Consider the following 23,177-nt stretch of genomic DNA (forward strand, 5'->3'; position numbering starts at 1 on the left):
CTAAAATCTTCAAAATACCGATAATCGGGAGGTACCATTGTGTGGGGGCTATATCAAAACGTGGACCTAAGCCCATAATTCTCTGTTGGAATGTTTGATACCTCTGCCGAAGACTAACCACAAAATTTGAATACTTTCGGTTGGTCATTGTGTCTAAAACATTCAAAATACCGAAAATCGGGAGGTACGGTTCTATGGGGGCTATATCAAAACGTGGACCGACCAACCCAATTTTGTGTCCTGAAGATTGCAAGTCAATAATAGGTACATGTTCTAATAATAGGTTCTATTTTTGGCCACAGGTAATATGAATTCGCGACATTATGCGACACTCCTTAGGTGGTGGTTTTTGGTACCCAAGTGTGGATCTTGCGGCAGTTTGAAATGAGTGGGCTATTCTTTTGCCGCAATATAAAGATGAGTGCATACCTTTGCTGCTGCAAGGAAATGGTCCGAATCGATGTTCGTTCTTCGAATCGATCGAACATCTAACACACTGGACGCGTGCTTTCCGTCTATCACAACATGATCAATGTAGTTTCTTGTTTTCCCATCTGGGGATATCCAAATGGCTGAACCTGCCGACCGTGGAACCAAAGATATTTCCCCTCCCCATTTTAGCATTAAAATATCTTAGAACAATCTTAATGTCATGGTCAGTGCCAGGGTCATATGCTCTCTCTAGGCCCTCGGTCCGTTATTCTTTTACTTCCGTCGGGGCATGGGCGCAGATGAGACCGATGTTAAAAAAAACCTGTGCTTTTATACGGATTGTGGCAATTCTCTCATCAAACGTAGTTGAAACTGAAGCTGTCTTTTGACGGGGAGAGTTGCTAGCCCCACGCCCAACCCATTTGTTTAAAGTTCTTATGGGGCACATGTTAGACAACTCCACAGCTGACACCACGGGGAGGTCAGATAAATATTGGGACCAAGATAAATCCTGGCATTTGCCATGTTAAAACCGCTCAGGACCGTTGCTTGGCGTCATTCATCCCCTACGTCACCCAAAAAGCAAAACCTACTTGCTTTTTTCCTATACCTGAGACATTATGTAGTTCGCTCCATGAGTTGTGACCTTTTGGTTAAACTCGGTTCAGATTTGGATATAGCTACCATATATTTTATTTTTGAAATATGAAACGTGTGACTAAATTCGGTCTAGAAAAAAATGTGCTCAATTATATCGGAATCGGTTCAGATTTCACGGTGCTCTTGAAACAATTTTAAATGGAAGGTGCTTACACCTTGGAAGTTTTTGCGGATTCTGAAACTACAATGTTCATAGATGAGAAAAATAAAAAAACAAAAAAAAAAAAAAAAAAATCGCCGGAGCGCTTTTTAAATAAATCGCGATTTAAGTTGACATTTTTAGGGGTTGCTTAGGTTTACAAGAATGACCTTTATGGTGTTCTCGTCTGTTTCGTCTCGTCAATGCATTGTCCCAATTTGAACTTCTATATCTCAAAAATGGTAAAACCTGTAGAGAATTTTCGTAGCTACAACATTTTTCTAGTCCAATTTTGATAGGACTTGCGGTTTCTAAGCAAAATCGTGAAAACCAAAACAACCCCCAAAAAGGTCAACTTAAAGCACTCCGGCGATTTTTTTTGTTTTTTGATTTTTATCATCTATGAACACTGTAGTTTCTGAATTCCCAAAAACTTCCGAGGTGTAAGCACCTTCCATTTAAAATTGTTTAAAGAGCACCGTGATTTGGATGTAGCTCCCATATATATTTTCGGCCGATTTCACGTATTTCCTCCACCAAACACGCTAATACGACCGATTTTGATAACATTTGGAATGTGTGAGTGAATGTGGTCTAAAAATGTGCCAAATTATGTCGAAATCAATTCAGATTATATAGATCCCATATATATTTTCGCTAGATGTCACGTATTTACAGCTAAAAACTTTCATGGCAGTCCACTCATTCCATTATAACTTGCATTGAAGAATAAACATAACTTTCCACTTATTCTTCCATGAACATACCCTTTCTGTATAAGAAAAAGAAAAAATTGAATTTGGTTACATAGATATTTGACATTTTGCACTGACATTCAATTAGAATATACTTAGCAGATAATTTGTCTGATAACCTCTAATGGAAGACCACTTTAATGTCAGAGTTTCTACTCTTTCCATGTCATTACAAAACATTTTACGGAGATGAGACGTGCCAAATGGCTATAGAGAAAAAAATCACAAAAAAAAAAACATAAAAAATAAGAGAGAAATCTTTATTTCTTTGCTTTACTGCTGCTATTCACAATCTTAGTGTCTCATCTCATCATATGAAATGTGCAAATGTGTGATAAAAGCTATTTATTGTGATAGTAAAATAGATTCATGTTACTGTCATACAGTGTATGTGGTGTTTGTAGACATATAGCCAAAGGTCATCAACGACACACACCCACCCCCAACACTCACACACACAAAAAAAGGTCAGCTATACCCCTCGTACAAATTTGTCTCAAGTGTTGTTACATTGCCTAAAGGACTTAGGCCCATGCCTACCAACAACAACAACCACTCATAAGTAATATTTTAGCTTTTAATATGCATTAAGATTTCCTACAGTACCATTCTCATGTTACGACCATTAGTGGATTTTTCCCCCGTTGTACGTCTATCCATCCACATTCAGCCAGCAGTCAGGCATGAGATTTATTCTAGTCGCTCCTTGGCATTGCTGTAGGAGAAATGACAGCAAGCAGTTCGAGAGAAGTGCGTAAATCTAACATAAGTATTATGTATGATGTCCTTTGTATGTCTCTAGGAGCACTTCGCATACTAATTGTTTGTGTAATAGACCCTTTTTCCGTTGCCTGTAATATCGGCAACAGCCGTTGTAGCTGTTGTGGCAGCAGCCTGTTGTTACTAAAATTGGCCTTCTTAGAGTCGTTTTAATTGGTTTTGTTTATGCCCTCATTTTTGTTTGTCTTGCGGCTAAAAAAGGACAAGATGGGTGGTGGTACACTTGAGTGCCGGCTGTTAGTTGGTTGGTTGGCAAGTTAGATTGGTGGAATTATAAGCCAAGAAAGTGGCAGTTGCGGAAAAAATGCTATTGGCGTATTTTGATTTCATTAGCAGGATTAGATGGTTGCCGCAAACGTTGTCATCATCTAAAATGTTGAATATGTATATAGGAATTTGTGTGCGTGTGAGTACTTTTGTGGTATGTGTATTTTTATGCTACAGCACAAATGTTCACCTACCTTGTGTACAAATTTCCTCATCCATCAAAGCAGTGGCAATATTTGCAATGTTTTTGACTTCATCACATTTGCTGAATTGTGGGTTTTTGGAATTTCACCGTGGCTCCATAAAATGAATTTATTACTTAGTAGCGCACTTAAATTTTAATTTCAGTACAATAAAAGTTATGACATGTTAATGGCTTCTTTCGCCTATCGCATGTTAGGTCAGTCATCCATCATAGGTTTAAATCACAGGTTATAACGAGTTAAATGATTTATTTTATTTTTTTCATTTACGCTTGAAACATAGTGGAAGGAAGAGATAATGTCGGTTCCAGAAACTTCAAGAATCTAAAAAATTAGTAAAAATTAATTGCAGTAATGGAACAGACCAATAGTTTCAATTATGGCAAGTAATTCCTGAGTATACGGTTTTGACTTTGATCCTTTAAAAGAACTTCTTAAAAATTTATTTTTGGATTTTGATCCTGGCAAATTAATTTTTGGGTTTTTACGGCTGGGGAAAGTTTTCTTTAAAAAACCATGTTTTAATCTTTGGTGCTTGGGAAAATATTCTTTAACAAATCCATGTTTTAATTTTTGGTGCTTCGGAAAATATTCTTTAAAAATCCCAGTTTTAATAATTGGTGCTTGGGAAATATTCTTTAAAAAATCCACGTTTTAATCGTTGGTGCTTAGCAATATATTTTTTAAAAATAGTCACATTTTAATCGGTGGTGCTTGGGAAAATATTCCTAAAAAATGCATGCTTTAATCGGTTATGCTTGGGAAACTATTCTTTACAAATCTACGTTTTTTGGTTATCTGGATGTTAAAAAAATAGTGTTTTTAAAAAATCACCATTTTGTGCTCTTTTAGTGCTTAAAGAAAAAAACAATTTCTTTAAAAAGTCTACTTTATTCGTTATTCTTTTGGTGTTTGAGAAAAAATTCTTTAACAAACCAACGTTTTGTCCTTTTGTGGTTGAGAAAAATATACAACTCAAATATATGAGTTTTAGTGTTTGAAAAATATTCGTAAAAGAGTCTTTAAAACTACAAGTTATGTAATTTATTCGTACTTGAAAACCCCACGTTTTTAATGCTTAAAAATATTATTTTCAAAAATTCACGTTAAGTAGGTCCTTTAAAAATATTAATTTCAAAAATTCAGTTTTAGTAGGTCCTTTAAAAAATACTATTATCAAAAGTCATTATTTTAAAAATCCACATTTTGTTTGTTCTTTAAAAAATATTATTTTCAAAAGTCCACGTTTTATTGGTTCTTCAAAAAATATTATTTTCAAAAATTCACGTTTTATTGTTTCTTTAAAAAATATTATTTTCAACAATCCACGTTTTATTTTTTCAAAAAAAAAAAAATATTATTTTGAAAAATCCACGTTTTCAAAAAAATATTATTTTGAAAAATCCTCGTTTTCAAAAAAATATTATTTTGAAACATCCACGTTTTCCAAAAAAAATATTAAAAATCCACCTTTTTAAAAAATCTACAGTTTCAAAAAAATATTATTTTGAAAAATTCATTTTTTCAAAATCCACGCTTTCAAAAAATATTATTTTAAAAAATCCACTGTTTCAAAAAAAAAACAATATTTTGACAAATGCATTTTTTCAAAAAACTATTATTTTGAAAAATTCAAGTTTTCAAAAACATATTAAGCTTTTTCAAAAAAAAAAAAAATATTTTGAAAAATCCACGCAATATTATTTTGAGAAATACACATTTAAAAAAAAAACTTTATTTTAGAAAAATCTATGTTTTCAAAAAAAATATTATTTTGAAAAATTCACGTTTTCAAAAAAAAAATTATTTTGAAAAATCCACGTTTTCAAAAAAAAAAAAAAAATTAAACGTTTTCAAACAAAATTATTTTGAAAAATTCAAGTTTTCAAAAAAATATTATTTTGAAAAATCCACGTTTACAAAAAAAAATATTATTTTCAAAAATCCACGTTTTCAAAAAATATTATTCAGAAAAATACTATTTTGAAAAATCCACGTTTTCAAAAAATATAAATTTGAAAAAATCCAAGTTTTCAAAAAAAAAAAAAAAATATTTTGAAAAATTCATTATCAAAAAATATTATTTTCAAATTATTTTGAAAAATCTACATTTTAAAAAAATATTATTTGGAAAAATCCACGTTTTCAAAAAAATTTTTTTTTGAAAAATCCACGTTTTCCAAAAAATATTATTTTGAAAAATCCACATTTTCAAAAAAACTTTATTTTGAAAAATCTACGTTTTCAAAAAAATATTATTTTGAAAATTAACTTTTTCAAAAAAAAAAAAATACTATTTTGGAAAAATCCACGTTTTCAAAAAATTATTAAACGTTTTCAAAAAAAAATATTTTGAAAAATTCTAGTTTTCAAAAACATTATTTCAAAAAATTCACGTTTTCAAAAAAATAATATTTTGAAAAAATCCACGTTTTCAAAAAAAAAATTATTTTGGAAAATTCAAGTTTTCAAAAAAATATTATTTTGAAAAATTCACGTTTTCAAAAAAATATTATTTTGAAAAATCCACGTTTTCAAAAAATATTATTGTGAAAAATATGATTCAGAAAAAATAATATTTTGAAAAATCCACGTTTTCAAAAAAAAATATCTTTGAAAAAATCCATGTTTTCAAAAAAAAAAAAAAAAAAAATATTTTGAAAAATTCATTTTCAAAAAAAAACTATTTTCAAATATCCAAGTTTTGCTGCTCCTTAAAAATATTATTTTCAAAAATCCACGTTTTGTTGTTCCCTCAAAAAATATTATTTTCAACGATCAACCTTTTTCTGCTACTTCAAAAATATTGTTTTCAAAAATTATCGTTTTGCTGCTCCTTCCAAAAATATACATATATATAAAAATATCCACGTTTTGTTGTTTCATATATATTTTCAAAAATGCACGTTTTGTTGGTCCTTCAAAAAAATAATACTTTTAAAAATCCACATTTTGTTTGTCCTTCAAAAAATATTATTTTGAAAAATCCACGTTTTCAAAAAAATATTTTGAAAAATCCAAGTTTTCAAAAAATATTATTTTGAAAAATCCACGTTTAAAAAAGATATTACTTTGAAAAATTCACGTTTTCAAAAAAAAAATATTTTGAAAAATTCACGTTTTAAAAAAATATTATTCACAAAATATTCTTCACATTTTCAAAAAAATATAACTTTGAAAAAATCCACGTTTTCACAAAAAATATTATTTTGAAAAATTCACGTTTTCAAAAAATATTATTTTGAAAAATCCATGTTTTCAAAAAAATATTATTTTGAAAAATCTACGTTTTCAAAGAAATATAACTTTGAAAAATCCACGTTTTCAAAAAATATTATTCAGAAAAATATTGTTTTAAAAAATCCACGTTTTCAAAGAAATATAACTTTTAAAATCCACGTTTTCAAAAAAAAAAATTATTTTGAAAAATCCACGTTTTCAAAAAAAATATTATTTTGAAAAATCCAAGTTTTCAAAAAAAATATTATTTTAAAAAAATCCAAGGTTTCAAAAAAAATGTTACTTTGAAAAATGCATTTTTTCAAAAAAATATTATTTTCAAATATCCAAGTTTTGTTGCTCCTTAAAAATATTATTTTCAAAAATCCACGTTTTCAAAAAATATTATTTTGAAAAAATCCAAGTTTTCAAAAAATATTATTTTGAAAAATCCACGTTTAAAAAAGATATTACTTTGAAAAATTCACGTTTTCAAAAAAAAATTATTTTGAAAAATTCACGTTTTAAAAAAAATTATTCACAAAATATTCTTCACATTTTCAAAAAAATATAACTTTGAAAAAATCCACGTTTTCAAAAAAATAGTTTTTTGAAAAATAGTTTTTTGAAAAATACATGTTTTCAAAAAAATATTACTTTCAAAAAATCCACGTTTGCAAAAAAAAAAATATTTTGAAAAATTCATTTTAAAACAAATATTATTTTTAAATATCCAAGTATTGTTGCTCCTTAAAAATATTATTTTCAAAAATCCACGTTTTGTTTGTCCTTCAAGAAATATTACTTTCAAAAATCCACGTCTTCAAAAAATAATATTTTCAAAAATCCACGTTTTCAAAAAATATTATTTTCAAAAATCAACGTTTTGTTTGTCCTTCAAAAAATATTACATTCAAAAATCCACGTTTTTTTGTCCTTCAAAAAATTACTTTCAAAAATCCAAGTTTTCAAAAAATACTATTTTCAAAAATCCACGTTTTCAAAAAATATTATTTTTAAAAAATCCACGTTTTGTTTATTTCTTTCAAAAATCCAATTTTTCAAAAAATATTATTTTGAAAAATCCACGTTTTCAAAAAAATATTATATTGAAAAATCCACGTTTTCAAAAAATATTATATTGAAAAATCCACGTTTTCAAAAAAAATATTTTGAAAAATCCACATTTTCAAAAAAATATAACTTTGAAAAAATCCACGTTTTCACAAAAAATATTATTTTGAAAAAATCCACGTTTTCAAAAAAAATTATTTTGAAAAATTCAAGTTTTCAAAAAAATATTATTTTGAAAAATTCACGTATTCAAAAAAAAAATTAATTTTGAAATATCCACGTTTTCCAAAAATATTATTGTGAAAAATATGATTCAGAAAAAATACTATTTTGAAAAATCCACGTTTTCAAAAAAAAAAATACCTTTGAAAAAATCCATGTTTTCAAAAAAAAAAAAAAAAAAAAAAAAATATTTTGAAAAATTCATTTTCAAAAAAAAAATATTTTCAAATATCCAAGTTTTGCTGCTCCTTAAAAATATTATTTTCAAAAATCCACGTTTTGTTGTTCCCTCAAAAAATTTTATTTTCAACGATCAACCTTTTTCTGCTACTTCAAAAATATTGTTTTCAAAAATTATCGTTTTGCTGCTCCTTCCAAAAATATACATATATATAAAAATATCCACGTTTTGTTGTTTCATATATATTTTCAAAAATGCACGTTTTGTTGGTCCTTCAAAAAAATAATACTTTTAAAAATCCACATTTTGTTTGTCCTTCAAAAAATATTATTTTGAAAAATCCACGTTTTCAAAAAAATATTTTGAAAAATCCAAGTTTTCAAAAAATATTATTTTGAAAAATCCACGTTTAAAAAAGATATTACTTTGAAAAATTCACGTTTTCAAAAAAAAATTATTTTGAAAAATTCACGTTTTAAAAAAATATTATTCACAAAATATTCTTCACATTTTCAAAAAAATATAACTTTGAAAAAATCCACGTTTTCAAAAAAATATTATTTTGAAAAATACTCGTTTTCAAAAAAATAGTTTTTTGAAAAATACATGTTTTCAAAAAAATATTACTTTCAAAAAATCCACGTTTGCAAAAAAAAATATTTTGAAAAATTCATTTTAAAACAAATATTATTTTTAAATATCCAAGTTTTGTTGCTCCTTAAAAATATTATTTTCAAAAATCCACGTTTTGTTTGTCCTTCAAGAAATATTACTTTCAAAAATCCACGTCTTCAAAAAATAATATTTTCAAAAATCCACGTTTTCAAAAAATATTATTTTCAAAAATCAACGTTTTGTTTGTCCTTCAAAAAATATTACATTCAAAAATCCACGTTTTTTTGTCCTTCAAAAAATTACTTTCAAAAATCCATGTTTTCAAAAAATACTATTTTCAAAAATCCACGTTTTCAAAAAATATTATTTTTAAAAAATCCACGTTTTGTTTATTTCTTTCAAAAATCCAATTTTTCAAAAAATATTATTTTGAAAAATCCACGTTTTCAAAAAAATATTATATTAAAAAATCCACGTTTTCAAAAAAATATTATATTGAAAAATCCACGTTTTCAAAAAAAATATTTTGAAAAATCCACATTTTCAAAAAAATATAACTTTGAAAAAATCCACGTTTTCACAAAAAATATTATTTTGAAAAATTCACGTTTTCAAAAAATATTATTTTGAAAAATCCATGTTTTCAAAAAAATATTATTTTGAAAAATCTACGTTTTCAAAGAAATATAACTTTGAAAAATCCACGTTTTCAAAAAATATTAATGTGAAAAATATTATTTTAAAAAATCCACGTTTTCAAAAAAATATTATTTTGAAAAATCCACGTTTTCAAAAAAAATATAGCTTTGAAAAAATCCACGTTTTCAAAAAAATATTATATTGAAAAATCCACGTTTTCAAAAAAAAAAAAATTATTAAATTATTAAAAAAATCCACGTTTTGTTGGTCCTTCAAAAAATATTATTTTCAAAAATCGACGTTTTGTTGGTTCTTCAAAAATATTATTTTCAACGATCAACGTTTTTCTGCTACTCCAAAAAATATTATATTCAAAATTAACGTTTTGCTTTTAAAAATCTACGTTTTGTGTGTCCCTCAAACAATATTATTTTCAAAAATCCACGTTTTCAAAAAAATATTATTTTGTAAAATCCAGGTTTTCAAAAAGTTATTATTTTGTAAAATCCAGGTTTTCAAAAAAATATTATTTTAAAAAATCCAAGGTTTCAAAAAAAAGTGTTACTTTAAAAAATTCATTTTTTTTTTTCAAAAAAATATTATTTTGAAAATCCCCATTTAAAAAAAAATATTATTTTAAAAAATCCACGTTTTCAAAAAATTTTACATTGAAAAATTCACGTTTTCAAAAGAATATTATTTTGAAAAATCCAAGACTTCAAAAAAATCCACGCTCTCAAAAAAAAAAAAAAATTGAAAAATCCTTTTTCAAAAAATATTATTTTTTAATATCCAAGTTTTGTTGGTTCTTCAAAAAAATATTTTCAAAAGTCGATGTTTTTTTGGTCCTCCACAAAAATATTATTTTCAAAGATCCATCTTTGGTTGCTCCTTAAAAGTATTATTTTAAAAAATCCACGTTTTGTTGGTCATTCAAAAAATATTATTTTGAAAAATCAACGTTTCGCTGCTCCTTCAAAAATTAAAAAGTCCACGTTTTGTTGTTCCTTCAGAAAAAATGTTTGGAAAATACTCAAGTCAGAAAGAAGATGTGTCGGAAAGCTTGTGTGCAGAAATAAAAATTAAATTGAAAATCCCTGATGAGGACTTTCAAAGAAAGTCGAAATATTGGTACAAAAAAAAAAAAAAATTAAATAAAAAACAAACCCACTGTTTTTTAATCATTCTGACCTAAAGCCAAACAAAAAGCAACGATTTAAAAAAAATATATTTTCAAAAATCCACGTTTTGTTGGTTCTTCACAAAAATAAAAGATCTACGTTTTGTTTGTTCTTGAAAGAATATGTTTTAAAAGCATCCACTTTTTTGGTTTTTCAAAAATTGGACAGTAAAAATATCGACGTCTTGTTGGTCCCCAAAAATATTTTTTTTATAGTTCCAAATTTTGGTGGTTCTTTAAAAAATCTTTAAAAATCCACGTTTGTTTGGTCCTTAAAAAATTATTCGTTAAACGGCTTCTAGAGGAAGAAAAGAGGTTTCTTGGCTGAAAAATATTCTGACATGGACCGAACGTCAAAATAAAAGATGTTTATTGAATGCCGCCAAAAATTGATGTCTATATTTTTAAAAATCCATTTTTTGTTAAACATAATAAAAATTGTAAATCAACTTGTTGTATGGTTATAGTTGACCTTTGGACTGAAGTTTTCTCTAAGTTTTAGCTTGGCTTAAAGTCAGTAAATTAAAAACATTTTATTTTGTTTTTAATAGTATTTTATTTTCCGATATTTCGATCGTCTCCGACAACCATCATCGGGGATTTAATATTTGTTTTATTTTGCAGTCACTAGAAATAACTTCCTCATCTTTTCACAAATATTCTCCAACCAGTTGGAGAATAAAAAACTATTAAAAACAAAATAAAATGTTTTTAATTTACTGACCTCAAGCCAAACTAAAAATTGTAAATCAACAAATAATTTGTAATTATTATATGATCGCATATATCCGAAACACGAATGCGCAAATAAAGAAGAAGAAAAGGCTTCACGATGTGCTGTTCGTTGAAAAACTATTCTTTAAAAAAATATTGTTTTATTGGTCCTTACAGAGCATCATTAAAAATTCACTAATTAAAGCTCTAAAATATAATAAAATCTTACATTTCACCAATTGCTTTCAACAGTAAATTTCATGTATATTTTGTCCCTTCCATACCCATCGTTGTGATTTTTGTGCCAAGAATATGTTCGAAATCAATTTAAAACTTCTCCGTTTCCCTTTGCCATTAAGCAATCTAAACAGGAAATGATTGAAAGCATATTTCGTAAGTAATTCAATTCAATTATTAAAAAGCAAACACTCTGACATAATTGTTTTAAAATAACAAATTGACGGAGCTGACCTAGAAATGCAAACAAGTGTTGTCGCTGCGGCTGCTGCTACTTTTTGTTTTAAAGTACACTTTGATTACTATAATCTATGACCTTTTCAACTGGAAGCTTCTTTGTCTTTGTGTTCAATTACCAGCATCGAAACGCCATACGACTTGGTCGTAACAACTTGATGCTGTTGTTCTTAAAAGTTTTACAAGAAACAATTAATCACAAAACCCCTCAACTATAATTCATACTGAGACAAGCAAATTCTTAAACTTCCGTTTTCGTTTTTTAATTTCTTTACAGATACTCACTCACTCACTCAGCTTGTATTGATTAAAAGCAAACAAGACGCTGCTGAATGAATAAAAGACAAAGCAAGGGCAAAAGCGAAACAACAACATCAGTAGCAATATCAGCATCTGCAATAGCAATAACAACAATCACATCACTAGAGTTGTATTGAACAATAAATCTATTTTTCTCCAGCCATTATTATCTGTTCGTCATGTGTATGTGTTCTTCTGTTTGTATGCTATTTTGTAGTGGAAATGTATTGCAAGGATATCAGCAGAACTTGAAATGAAAATGAATGAAGAAATTGTAAAAAGTTGCTTGCCATAGACAAAAAGGAAAAGAGAAAGCAAAAAGAAAAAAATTGAAAAAGTTCATATCCTCTTGATGTGAACTCTTTGCAGACGTTATAATAGCAAACTCAGTGGAGCATTAAAGGAGACGGACGACAACAGTCAACGACCAGTGAACTATTTCTTTTTACCCTCCTCACATCTCAGCATCAAAAACTAAAGAAGAAAAATTGGACCAAAAATTCTTTCAACACACAATAGTTATCCGGACAATCTCTGAGCCAGACAACAAATCTGCTGCACATAGTGCTACATACCACCATTCTGGCGATGTTTGTTTACACCCCAAAATACAAACACAAGAACTTGAGAATCAATAAAAACCAAATGTTACTGCAGCAAAAGAAAAACAAAAAAGAAACGCAATATAAACAACAATAATATAAGCTGAATGAAAGCGAGTCGAGAAGTGGAGAGCACAGCTGAAATATCCGGCTCTCGAACAAGTCATCGACAACAGCAGTCGTAGACATCTGCAAATACAATTCGCGACAATTGCAAGCCCACAACATAATGATAAACGAATGTCATAACTATTTTGCAACAACAAATTCAAGTACGTTTACGTTGATGACAACAATGCCGACTGCTCTTCCACTTCTTTTTCATTTGAGACAAACGGAGACAGCAAAATGGCATAAGAAACCACAACAACAACAACACCAACAGTGCTCAAGTGATGAGATGATGTATAACCAATTCATGACAAATCGAAGGATGACTTCAACATCCAAAGACACATGAGTTTTCCCTCCTTTAAACAAGCAGTGGGACATAAGTAAGTGGAATTTTGGAAACCCATAAATAACACTCAACACAATTGGCCACAAACAGCTGTAGCAGCTATTTTCCTCTTCCACTTTGCAAATATAGTGCAAAAATAAACAACATACCACAAGCCTTCCAAACTTAAAACCAAACGCTTGTGGTGGTCCACAGGACAAGAAGAAAACCACGACCACAAGCACAAGTAGCAGTATTTTTAGAGTAGCATTTTTTGTTTTCGTTGAAATCTCTTCTTTCCACAATGGCTTCCATGGAGGATACCAATTCAACAACATCCGGTAATCTTATCGACAACACATCATCACAGGATGACTATTTCCGCTTATACGATGCCAGTCTGGATGATGGCGATGGTGTTGGTGGTGATATGGGTGATATAGGTAGCCTAATTGTGGGCATTTGGAATCCCGCCAATAATCAAAGCAATACAACGACAAGTTCTTCTCAGCTAGATATAATGGACGACGATGATGGTGACCTAACAACAACCTTAATATCTTCCAATTGGTCCAGTACATCATCAGCATTACTCTCTGCACCTGCCACTTTATCATCATCGTCATCATCAATAACGCCAATTGCTTTAACGTCCAACTCTAGCCTTGACTATGATAGTTTGATAGTCTCACCATCATCGCCATCATCATCAGCATCAGCTGCCAATAACATCTATACCACTTTGTTTAGCTCACCTGCATCAGAATATGCCAGTCAAAATCTAACGACTAATACCACCAATAGCATAGAACTTGTGGAATCATCATTTGATGCTTCAGTGCTCTATGAAGCCAATGACACCTCATTGAATTTGTTGCACTCCAAACTTATGGCTCAACTAACTTCCTCCCCAGCGGCAACTGTGTCATTAACTTCGCCCACAACGGTCAGTGACACTTCCGCTGTTTCCTCTATTGCAGCCACTACATCTGTGGTGGCGACTGGCGCCTCTGAACTGAGTAATAATTATGGTGATGGTGATATAGCTTTGATCGATAGTGCGGAAACTTTACTGGCCGGTGAGACTGATTATGACATTGTAAGCTTTAATGGTGGTGGCGGTGGTGGTGTTGGTGATGGTGGAATGGATGCTAGTGGCTATGAATTGGTTGATTTAATTAACCCATATAATGAGTCGACAGCCAGCAGTACAACAGCAACGACGACGACAACAACAACAACCTCAGTTCTGCATCATATCATTGGGGCAAGTAGAAGAGTGAAAGACAGCGGTGGTAGTGGTGGTGGCAGTAAATCGTCTAGTAATGGTGGCGTTGCCACAAGCAACGGCATTCTAAGAACCGATAACGACAATGATGGGGGCAGCAGTTTTATGTTACTCCTTGAAGATTTTGGCGATTATTTTTACAACTATAATGGCACCATGGTTTCGGGCACAACATCATCAACATCCACATCCCTAACAAATTTTGCTAATAATTTTAGTAGCTATGAATATCGTCCGAATTGTAGCAGTTTTCTTGGCGGCAATTTAACCAATAATTTAACATCTCTGTGTTATGAAGGTCCAACTGAAGGTGAGTAATAAAGAATAAACAAAAAACTTTGACGACAGCATATTATGTGATGATGTCGTAGGTCTTATTTTAGGACATTAAAGATTTATTATGAAAGAAGAATTTACGCTGGCGTGGGTAGTTTTTTCTTCTTAACATTGATGATAAAAGTAAAAAAGATATTTTTGCACCTCTGAATAAACAAGGGAAAATTCACTAAGAGAAAATATCCCAAATTATTCTGCGTTGATTCCAAATTAAATTGCTGTTTAAAAATCCACGTTTGGTCCCTGAAAAAATCCTAATTTTTTTTTTTTTTAAATCTAGAAGTGGTCCGTGAAATAATATTTTTTTTAATTCAGGATTGGTCCCTAAGAAAATATTTTCTAAAAATCCAGGATTGATCTCTAGGAATACTATTTTGTAAAAATCCACAATTGGTCCACGAAAAAAAATCTTAACTAATATTTTTTAAATATCCACGATTGTGTCCTGGAAAAAATATTCGTTAATCTTGGAAAAAATATTCTTAAAACATTTCTTTAAATATCCACGATAGGTCCCTGAAAAAAATCTTTATAAAATATTTTTTAAAAAAACACCTTGGAAAAATACTTTTAAAACAAGTTCTTTAAATATCCACGATAAGTCCCTAAAAAATACTCCTATATAATCCACGATTGCTCCACGAAAAAAAATTTTTAAAAATATTTTTTTTAAATCCACGATTGGTCCTCGAAAAAAATTATTTAAAATATATTTTTTAGAAATCTACGTTTGGTACCTTGGAAAATATTCTTTAAAAAAATATTTGTTAAAAAATCACGAATGGTCCCTGAAAAAATATTCTTTAGTAATCCACAATTTGTACCTGGAAAAATATTTTTTAAAATCCAGGACTGGTCCCTTGAAAAATATTCTTTTGTAAATCCATGATTGGTCCAAAAAAAAAAAAATTTAAAATATCTAGCATATTAAAAAATATTTTTTAAAAGTCCACAATTGTGCCTGAAAAAAAATATTAAAACCATAGTTTTTAAAAGTCCACGATTATTTTTGTCACAAATCCACTAATATTTCCTATAGAAATATTTTTTTAAATCCGCGATTGTTCCCAAAGAAATAAAATAAAATATATATTAGAAATCCACAAATGATCCCCAAAAAATATTTTTTTAGAAATCCACGATTGGTCTCCGAAAGAAAATTACTTACAAATATTTTTAAAATAACTAGAAAAAATATTTTTATAAAAAACACGATAGGTCCAAGATTTTTTTTCATAAAAAACATGATAAAATATTTTTTACAAATCCTCGATTAATCCTTGGAAAAAATATTTACAAATCCTCGACTCGTCCTTGGAAGTATTACAAAAATAAAATGAAAAAATATTTTTTTACAAATCAAAGATTGGTCCTTGGAAAAAAATATATTTTCAAAATCTTCGATTGAAAAAAAAAATATTCTTTAAAAAATATTTGTTAAAAATCCTCTATTGGTCTCTGGAAAAAATATATATTTTAAAAAAATACTCCTTTTTCACGATACTGGTTCAAAAATATGAAATATAGTAGATGAGATAGAAAAAAATATGTCCATAGTTATACGCACACAATTCTCAGCCCCAAAATATGTCCATTGTTATACGCACACAATTCTCAGTCCCAAAAATTCCTTGAATAAAACCAATACTCAAATACAACACACGGTGTGCCTCGACTAACTTTAAATGAAAGGAGCTTACACCTGGGACGTTTTTGCGGATTTCATAAATGAGAAGAAAAAAAAACCAAGAAAAAATCGCCGGAGCGATTTTTAAATAAATCCCTGTCAAGGTCATAATTTTAGGGTTTTTTAGGTGTTCAGTGTTTTCAGTGTTTTTTGGAATCCGCAAGCCCTATCGAAATGGGACTAAAGAAAAGCAATAAAATTTCTGTACAAAATTAAATATAGTTTAATTTTGATAAGACTTTGCGGTTTCCAAACCAAAAAAAAAAATCCCTAAACCAGTAAGGAAAGGATAAAAGTCGGTCGGGGCCGACTATATAATACCCTATACCACTGTGAATATGTAAAATATATATGGGAGCTAAATCCAAATCAGAACAGATTTCGATATAATTTTTCACATTTATTTGTAGACCAAATTCCGTCACATAGTCCAAATTTCATCAAAATTGGACATATATAGCGTGCTTATTGCATCAAATACCTCAAATCGGTCGAAAATATATATGGGAGATATGATTTGGCACAGTTATTTCTAGACTAACCACCGCCACACTTTCCTAATTTCATTGAAATCGGACATATATAGCGTGTTTCGTGCAGCAAATGCCTTAAATCCGGCGAAGATATATATGGGGGCTATATCCAAATCTGAACCGATCTGAAATAAATAGCGTTCGTTCTTTGGCCAAAAAAACTACCTTCCCCAATTTTCATGCAAATCGGACAATAAATGCGACCTGTACTTTCTTTACAAAAATACATGGACAGACAGACAGACAGACGGACATGCGTAAATCGACTCAGAAAGTGATTCTATGTGTATCCCTAAAATGAACTATGGGTATATCTTATTTCCTTTTGCATGTTACAAACTAATGCACAAAGACATACTACCCCTTACCACACGGTAATGTAGGGTATACAAATGATACCTTTGACCGCGATTTATTTAAAAACTAGCGAAGTGCCCGCTACTTTGTATGCGGAAAGGATATAAAAAACAAATAAACAGTATAAAATATGAAAATGGCGAACACTGAAAATTTTATTGCACTAATACCAATTTTAATCAATATTTATTGTTATTTTAGTACTGTTCGAATCCTCTTTAGTTCGATTTGAAAAAGATCAGCAGTATCTCACCCTTACATATTAACAGCGATACCAACTTTGCACACCAATACTCACCCTAAATCCAAAGAATACAGATTTCAGCACTGTCTCTACACCCAACAACAAATTGAGTGCCATTAAGTACTCTTCGTACCCATAAGTACGAATTTCCAAAACTACCTCAATCCTACTCTTCAACAATAATCTCAATTCCAAATTTCAGGATTCCAGATTCCAAATCCCAATTGTACGAAATGTAATACTTTTCGTTCTCATAAGTACGAATTTCCAAAACAACCACAATCCTACACTCCAACAAAAATCTCAATTCCACATTTCAGGATTCCAGTTTTATCCATTCACCCAAATCCCCATTGTACAAAATTTAGTACCATTTAGTACTTTTTGTACTCTAAGTACGAATTTCCAAAACTCCTTAGTTCTACACTGCAACAGTAATGTCAATTCCGAATTTGAGGATTCCAGCTCTATCCGTTCACCCAAATCCAATTTGTACTATATATAGTACCATTTAGCACTGTTCGTACACATAAGTAAAAATTTCCAAGAGTACCTCAATTCTATACTTCAACAATAATCTCAATTACGAATTCAGGATTCGTTCACTCAAATCACCATCGAACCAAATTTTGTACCATTTAGTACTTTGGTCACTTCATCAGCGACACTCAGTCTAAATTTGAGGAATCAAGCTCTATCCGTTCACCCAAATACAAATTGTACTAAATTTACTACCACTTAGTACTGTTCGTACACATAAGTACGAATTTCCAAAACTTCCTCAATCCTACACTCCACCAGTAGTCTCAACTTCAAATTTCGAGATTCCAACTCTATCTGTTCACCCAAATCGTAATTGTACCAAATTTAGTACCACTTAGTACTTTTCGTACCCATAAGTACGAATTTTCAAAACTATTTCCATTCTATTCTCTAACATCAGCCTTAATTCAAATTTCAGGATTCCAGCTCTATCCGTTTGCCTAAATCGTAATTGTTCCAAATTTAGTATCATTTAGTACTTTTCGTACCCATAAGTACGAATATTCAAAACTACTTTCGTTCTACTCTCCAAGAATAGCCTTAGTTCAAAATTTCAGGATTCCAGCTCTATCCGCTCACCCTAAATCCAAATTGTACAAAATTTAGTACCATTTAGTACTTGTCGTACACATAAGTACGAATTTTCAAAACTGCTTCCATTCTACTCTCTAACAGCAGCCTTAATTCAAATTTCAGGATTCCAACTATATCCGTTCAGCCTATATCCAAATTGTACCAAATTTTGTACCCTTTAGTACTTTTCGTACCCATATGTACGAATTTTCAAAACTACTTCCTTTCTACTCTCTAACATCAGGATTCCAACTCTATCCGTTCGCCTGAATCATAATTGCACCAATTTTAGTATCATTTATTACTTTTCGTACCCATAAGTACGAATTTTCAAAACTACTCCCATGCTACCCTCCAACTGTAGCTTTAATTCAAAAATTTTAGGATTCCAGCTGTATCCGTTCAACCTATATGCAAATTGTACCAAATTTAGTACCATTTAGTACTTTTTGTACCCATAAGTACGAATTTTCAAACTACTTCCATTTTACTCTCGAACAGTAGCCTTAGTTCAAAATTTCAGGATTCCAACTCTATCCGTTCGCCCAAATCATAAGTGTACCAAATTTAGTACCATTTAGTACTTTTCGTGCCCATATGTACGAATTTTCAAAACTACGTCCATTCTACCCTCTAACAGTAGCCTTAGTTCAAAATTTCAGGATTCCAGCTCCATCCGTTCGCCCACGTCGTAATTGTACCAAATGTAGTACAATTTAGTACTTTTTGTAACCATAAGTACGAATTTTCAAAACTACTTCCATGCTACCCTCCAACTGTAGCCTTAATTCAAAAATTTCAGGATTCCAGCTCTATCCGTTCAACCTTTATCCAAATTGTACCAAATTTAGTACCCTTTAGTACTTTTCGTACCCATAAGTACGAATGTTCAAAACTACTTCCATTTTACTCTCCAACAGTAACCTTAGTTCAAAATTTCAGGATTCCAACTCTATCCGTTCGCCCAAATCATAAGGGTACCAAATTTAGTACCATTTAGTACTTTTCGCACCCATAAGTACGAATTTTCAAAACTACGTCCATTCTACTCTCCAACAGTAGCCTTAATTCAAAATTTCAGGATTCCAGCTCTATCCGTTCGCAAAAATCATAATTGTACCAAATTTAGTACCATTTAGTACTTTTCGTACACATGTGTACACTTTTCCTAAACCACCTCCTTATGTCAACCGTACCTTTTAACCTTGATTCTTACACCAAATTTCAACCTATAACCTTTATCCGTTCGCAAAGTACGAATTGGCACCAAATTTAGTACACTTTAGTACTTTTCGTACACTTATAGTTCGAATTTCTAAAAACCCTTTGGTACACCTTTCTAACTCTCCATCAGTGACCTTCATTCCAAATTTCAAAGTTCTAGCTTTACCGGTTCGCCAAATACAAACGGTACCATATTTAGTACCTTTTAGTACTTTTAGTACCCTTCCAGTTCGAATTTCCAAAAACCAAGCCTTATCTGTCACCTTCGGACCAAGAGTGACCCTCACCCAAAATTTCATGATTCTAGCTTCAGCCGTTTCGTCTGGGCGTTGGTGAATCAATCAGTCAATCAGTCAGTCAGTGAATCAGTCACTCTACTCTTTTATTAATATAGATACCTCCGGCGCTTTTTTAATTTTTCTCATCTATAAATAATTCCATTTTGATAGGACTTTGCGGTTTTCAACCTAAAAAACCCTAAAAACTCTGACCTTTGACCACGATTTATTCAAAAATACCTTCGGCGATCCGCAAAAACTCCCCAGGTCTAAGCTGGTTTCATTTAAAGTTACTTCAGGCGCACCGTTAACATCGAGACCTTCAAATGAGGAAGTACATACTAGTAAATTGCAAGTAATGTAACGGTAACATTATCAAACCGATCCTATACCATTCCTTAAACTGGATCTATGCGCAAAATGTTGGGGGTATTAGCCTTAAACATTCTAATTATAGATCGATGTAGGCGGTAAACCAGAAAAATCCTAATATTCTAAAATAAAAATCAGCATGCTTTTATTGTGACTGCAAGAAGGCTTACCAACTTTATATTACGAATTATGCTTTTTCAAATAAAAACTGGACAAAAATGAATTTCGTAAGTAAAAAAAGATAACCAACCTTCAACTACAAATTAGGTCATAATTTTGAAATGTTGCGAATGGGGAGGGCTGACTTCTAATTCAAACATTCCTTTTAAATATTGTTAATAGCAAGCAATACCAGACACAACCTTGGTCGTTTAGATTATATTCACCTTTACCTTTACCTTTTTTGCAATGTTTTAATGTTTTTCTGTCAATTAATCCTCATGTGCGGGGCCTACAAATTCTATGTTGACAGTAGAAATAATGGTAAACTATTAGATGATGACATAAGAAATATTCATTGTCATCACTTTGTATACATGTATAGATGCTACAATACAACACGTTTGACATGATGTATTTCATCACTTTGCTGTAGAGTTAGGATGAGCAACAAATTTGATTAATGAATGATTGGTTACCTGTGAAAATTGTTGCCGTTATTTTCTATGTTAATAATAGGCTTTAATAGTAAAAAACTTGAATATTTATTACATTGTTATGGGTGTGACATCATATCGAAAAGATTTGACGGGTTGACCTCCGCCTCAAATTACAAATTTTAAAAGATTTTGGGTCTTTTTTAATTTTTTTTTCGTTTGCAGAGTTGTATGTTTAGAGGGTAACTCGTATTGAAACCGCTATACATTGTTTTCTGTGTTGGCGATGTTTCCTCTTCCCGTTATTCGTTTCAAGAAACTCGCTAGTGTGACCAAGGACTTTGCATCACAAACTTAGGAATATTTTATTCTAATCTTTCGCATTTTCATCATGCACTTTTAGGATAAATAGTTGGACAAAGGAATCATACAGACGCTGTTCTCGACAAACTAACCCAACCTATTGCTTATTAGAGCCCTAAAACTCTGAACAAAGTTATTTTACTTTTGACATTTTAAGTCAAATTCCAACACTTCGCATTATTTTAAGTTTTCCAAGACCACTGTTCGCTCGCAGTTACCAAAATATAGAAAACACTTTTGCCGTATTTTATTTGCATAGATTTTATTTTTTTATTAATAAAGATACCAAATTATAGCTGCAAACAATAAAATAAATGCCAAATCCCATCCCAGAGGAGTCCTTAAGCTAACTCTTTCCAAACTTTGTGTGGAAGGTATGTGCTTGAAAGAGTGGTCCGATCTAGTCAATATTCGAACATAATTTGAGGCTGTGAAAGCTAATACGATGCACAACGTTTGCAGCAAATCCGTTTCTCCCTTCGCGGGTTATCTTACCTACTACCCAGTTTCGTAAGTGCCGGCTGGTTTTTGGAGAGTTTGGGCAATTATCTCAGGAAGTAAGAACTTACCCACGAAAAAAATTGCGCCGTCGTAACAGTGCCCACAAGAAGAACTTTTTGGAAAAAATATGTGTGCACTTTTCTCAAATTTTGTGTAGGAGGTACTCGAAGCACTTGATCAATATGGTCCATATTCCAAACTGAAACATGACTAGAAAAATAATACGATGTGCAAAGTTTGGACCAATCAAAAAAGTTATATTGCGGATTTGCCAGTTTAGTTGGCGCCGTCAAGATTTCTTGAAAGTGCTTTTTGGAAAAAATATGTGTGCACTTTTTTAAAATTTTATGTCGGAGGTACCCGAAGCACTGGTCCATAATCCAAACTGATACATGACTAAAAAATAACACGATGTGCAAAGTTTGGATTAATCAAAAAGAGATTTTGGCTAAGGTCTTCAAAATTCCACCCAAAAAACATATTTTTGGTGATCATGTATTATAAATTAACAAGTAAAAAAGCGTTAAGTTCGGCCGCGCCGAACTTTTAATACCCTCCACCATAAAATATTCTGAACTAAAATGGAATAATTAGTTTTCATTCATGTCCCCAACTTTAAGTGGGTACGTTAGAATGTCAGATAATGTACATAAAATGCTTCATTCGGGAGGCCCCCTTGTTTATGGTGCCTATATCTAACTATGTATGTTGACAATTTTGGTGGGCTAGAAATTGGGATGTACCGTTATATAGGGGTTATAATAAAACATGGTTATGTTGACAGTTTTTGATGGGAGCCTTTAATGTCAAATAACTCCTAATTCGGTTAAAAATTGTAGCTAAAATCCTCAAAATACCGAAAATCGGTACATAATGTGAGAATTTCAAATGTCATTAGCAGCTAGTTCGGAGGTACCCCTATATGTGGTCTATACGAAAATATGAACTTAAAGGAACAATTTTTGTTGCAGAATTTTTGTTGGCTCTTAAATTTCAAATTACAGAAAGTTCGTCCAACAAATAAAGCTAAGGCACGGAAAATCGGGAGGTTTGTTTTGGGGCTATACCAAAACATGGACCTACGTTCGGTTAAATATTTTAAGTAAAATCCTCAAAGTACCGAAAATCGGGGGGTATCGTTATATTGGAGCTATGTTGAAAATAGTTGATGCAAATGTGTGGTGACCACTAGAACCTTCAAATGTCAAATTACAGTTAGTTCGGTTAAAAATTATAGCTAAAATTGCCAAATTACTGAAAATCGGGAGGTACCGTTATATGGGGGCTTTATCCATACATGGACCATTCTTGACAATTTTTGGTGGAGAGGTGTGGTGACCACTAAGAACTTCAAATGTCAAATGTTCAAATTACAGCTAAATCGGTT

At 30.7% G+C, this 23,177-nt stretch overlaps 1 protein-coding gene across 3 annotated transcripts in view; it reads left to right on the top strand.

The window, feature by feature from the left end:
- Dop2R (dopamine D2-like receptor) overlaps positions 1-23,177 on the top strand; it is a 404,223-nt gene that overhangs the window by 224,170 nt on the left and 156,876 nt on the right. For all 3 annotated transcript variants that reach the window (XM_073975073.1, XM_073975077.1, XM_073975074.1), the window contains exon 4: positions 11,832-14,493. In XM_073975073.1, coding sequence (XP_073831174.1) covers positions 13,200-14,493 — 1,294 coding nt within the window. In that variant the 5' untranslated portion in view covers positions 11,832-13,199. The remainder of the gene's footprint in view (positions 1-11,831; positions 14,494-23,177) is intronic.

This window comes from Musca autumnalis, unplaced genomic scaffold (assembly GCF_047663935.1).
Source record: "Musca autumnalis isolate F117 unplaced genomic scaffold, ASM4766393v1 scaffold_3, whole genome shotgun sequence".
Lineage (NCBI taxonomy): Eukaryota > Metazoa > Arthropoda > Insecta > Diptera > Muscidae > Musca > Musca autumnalis.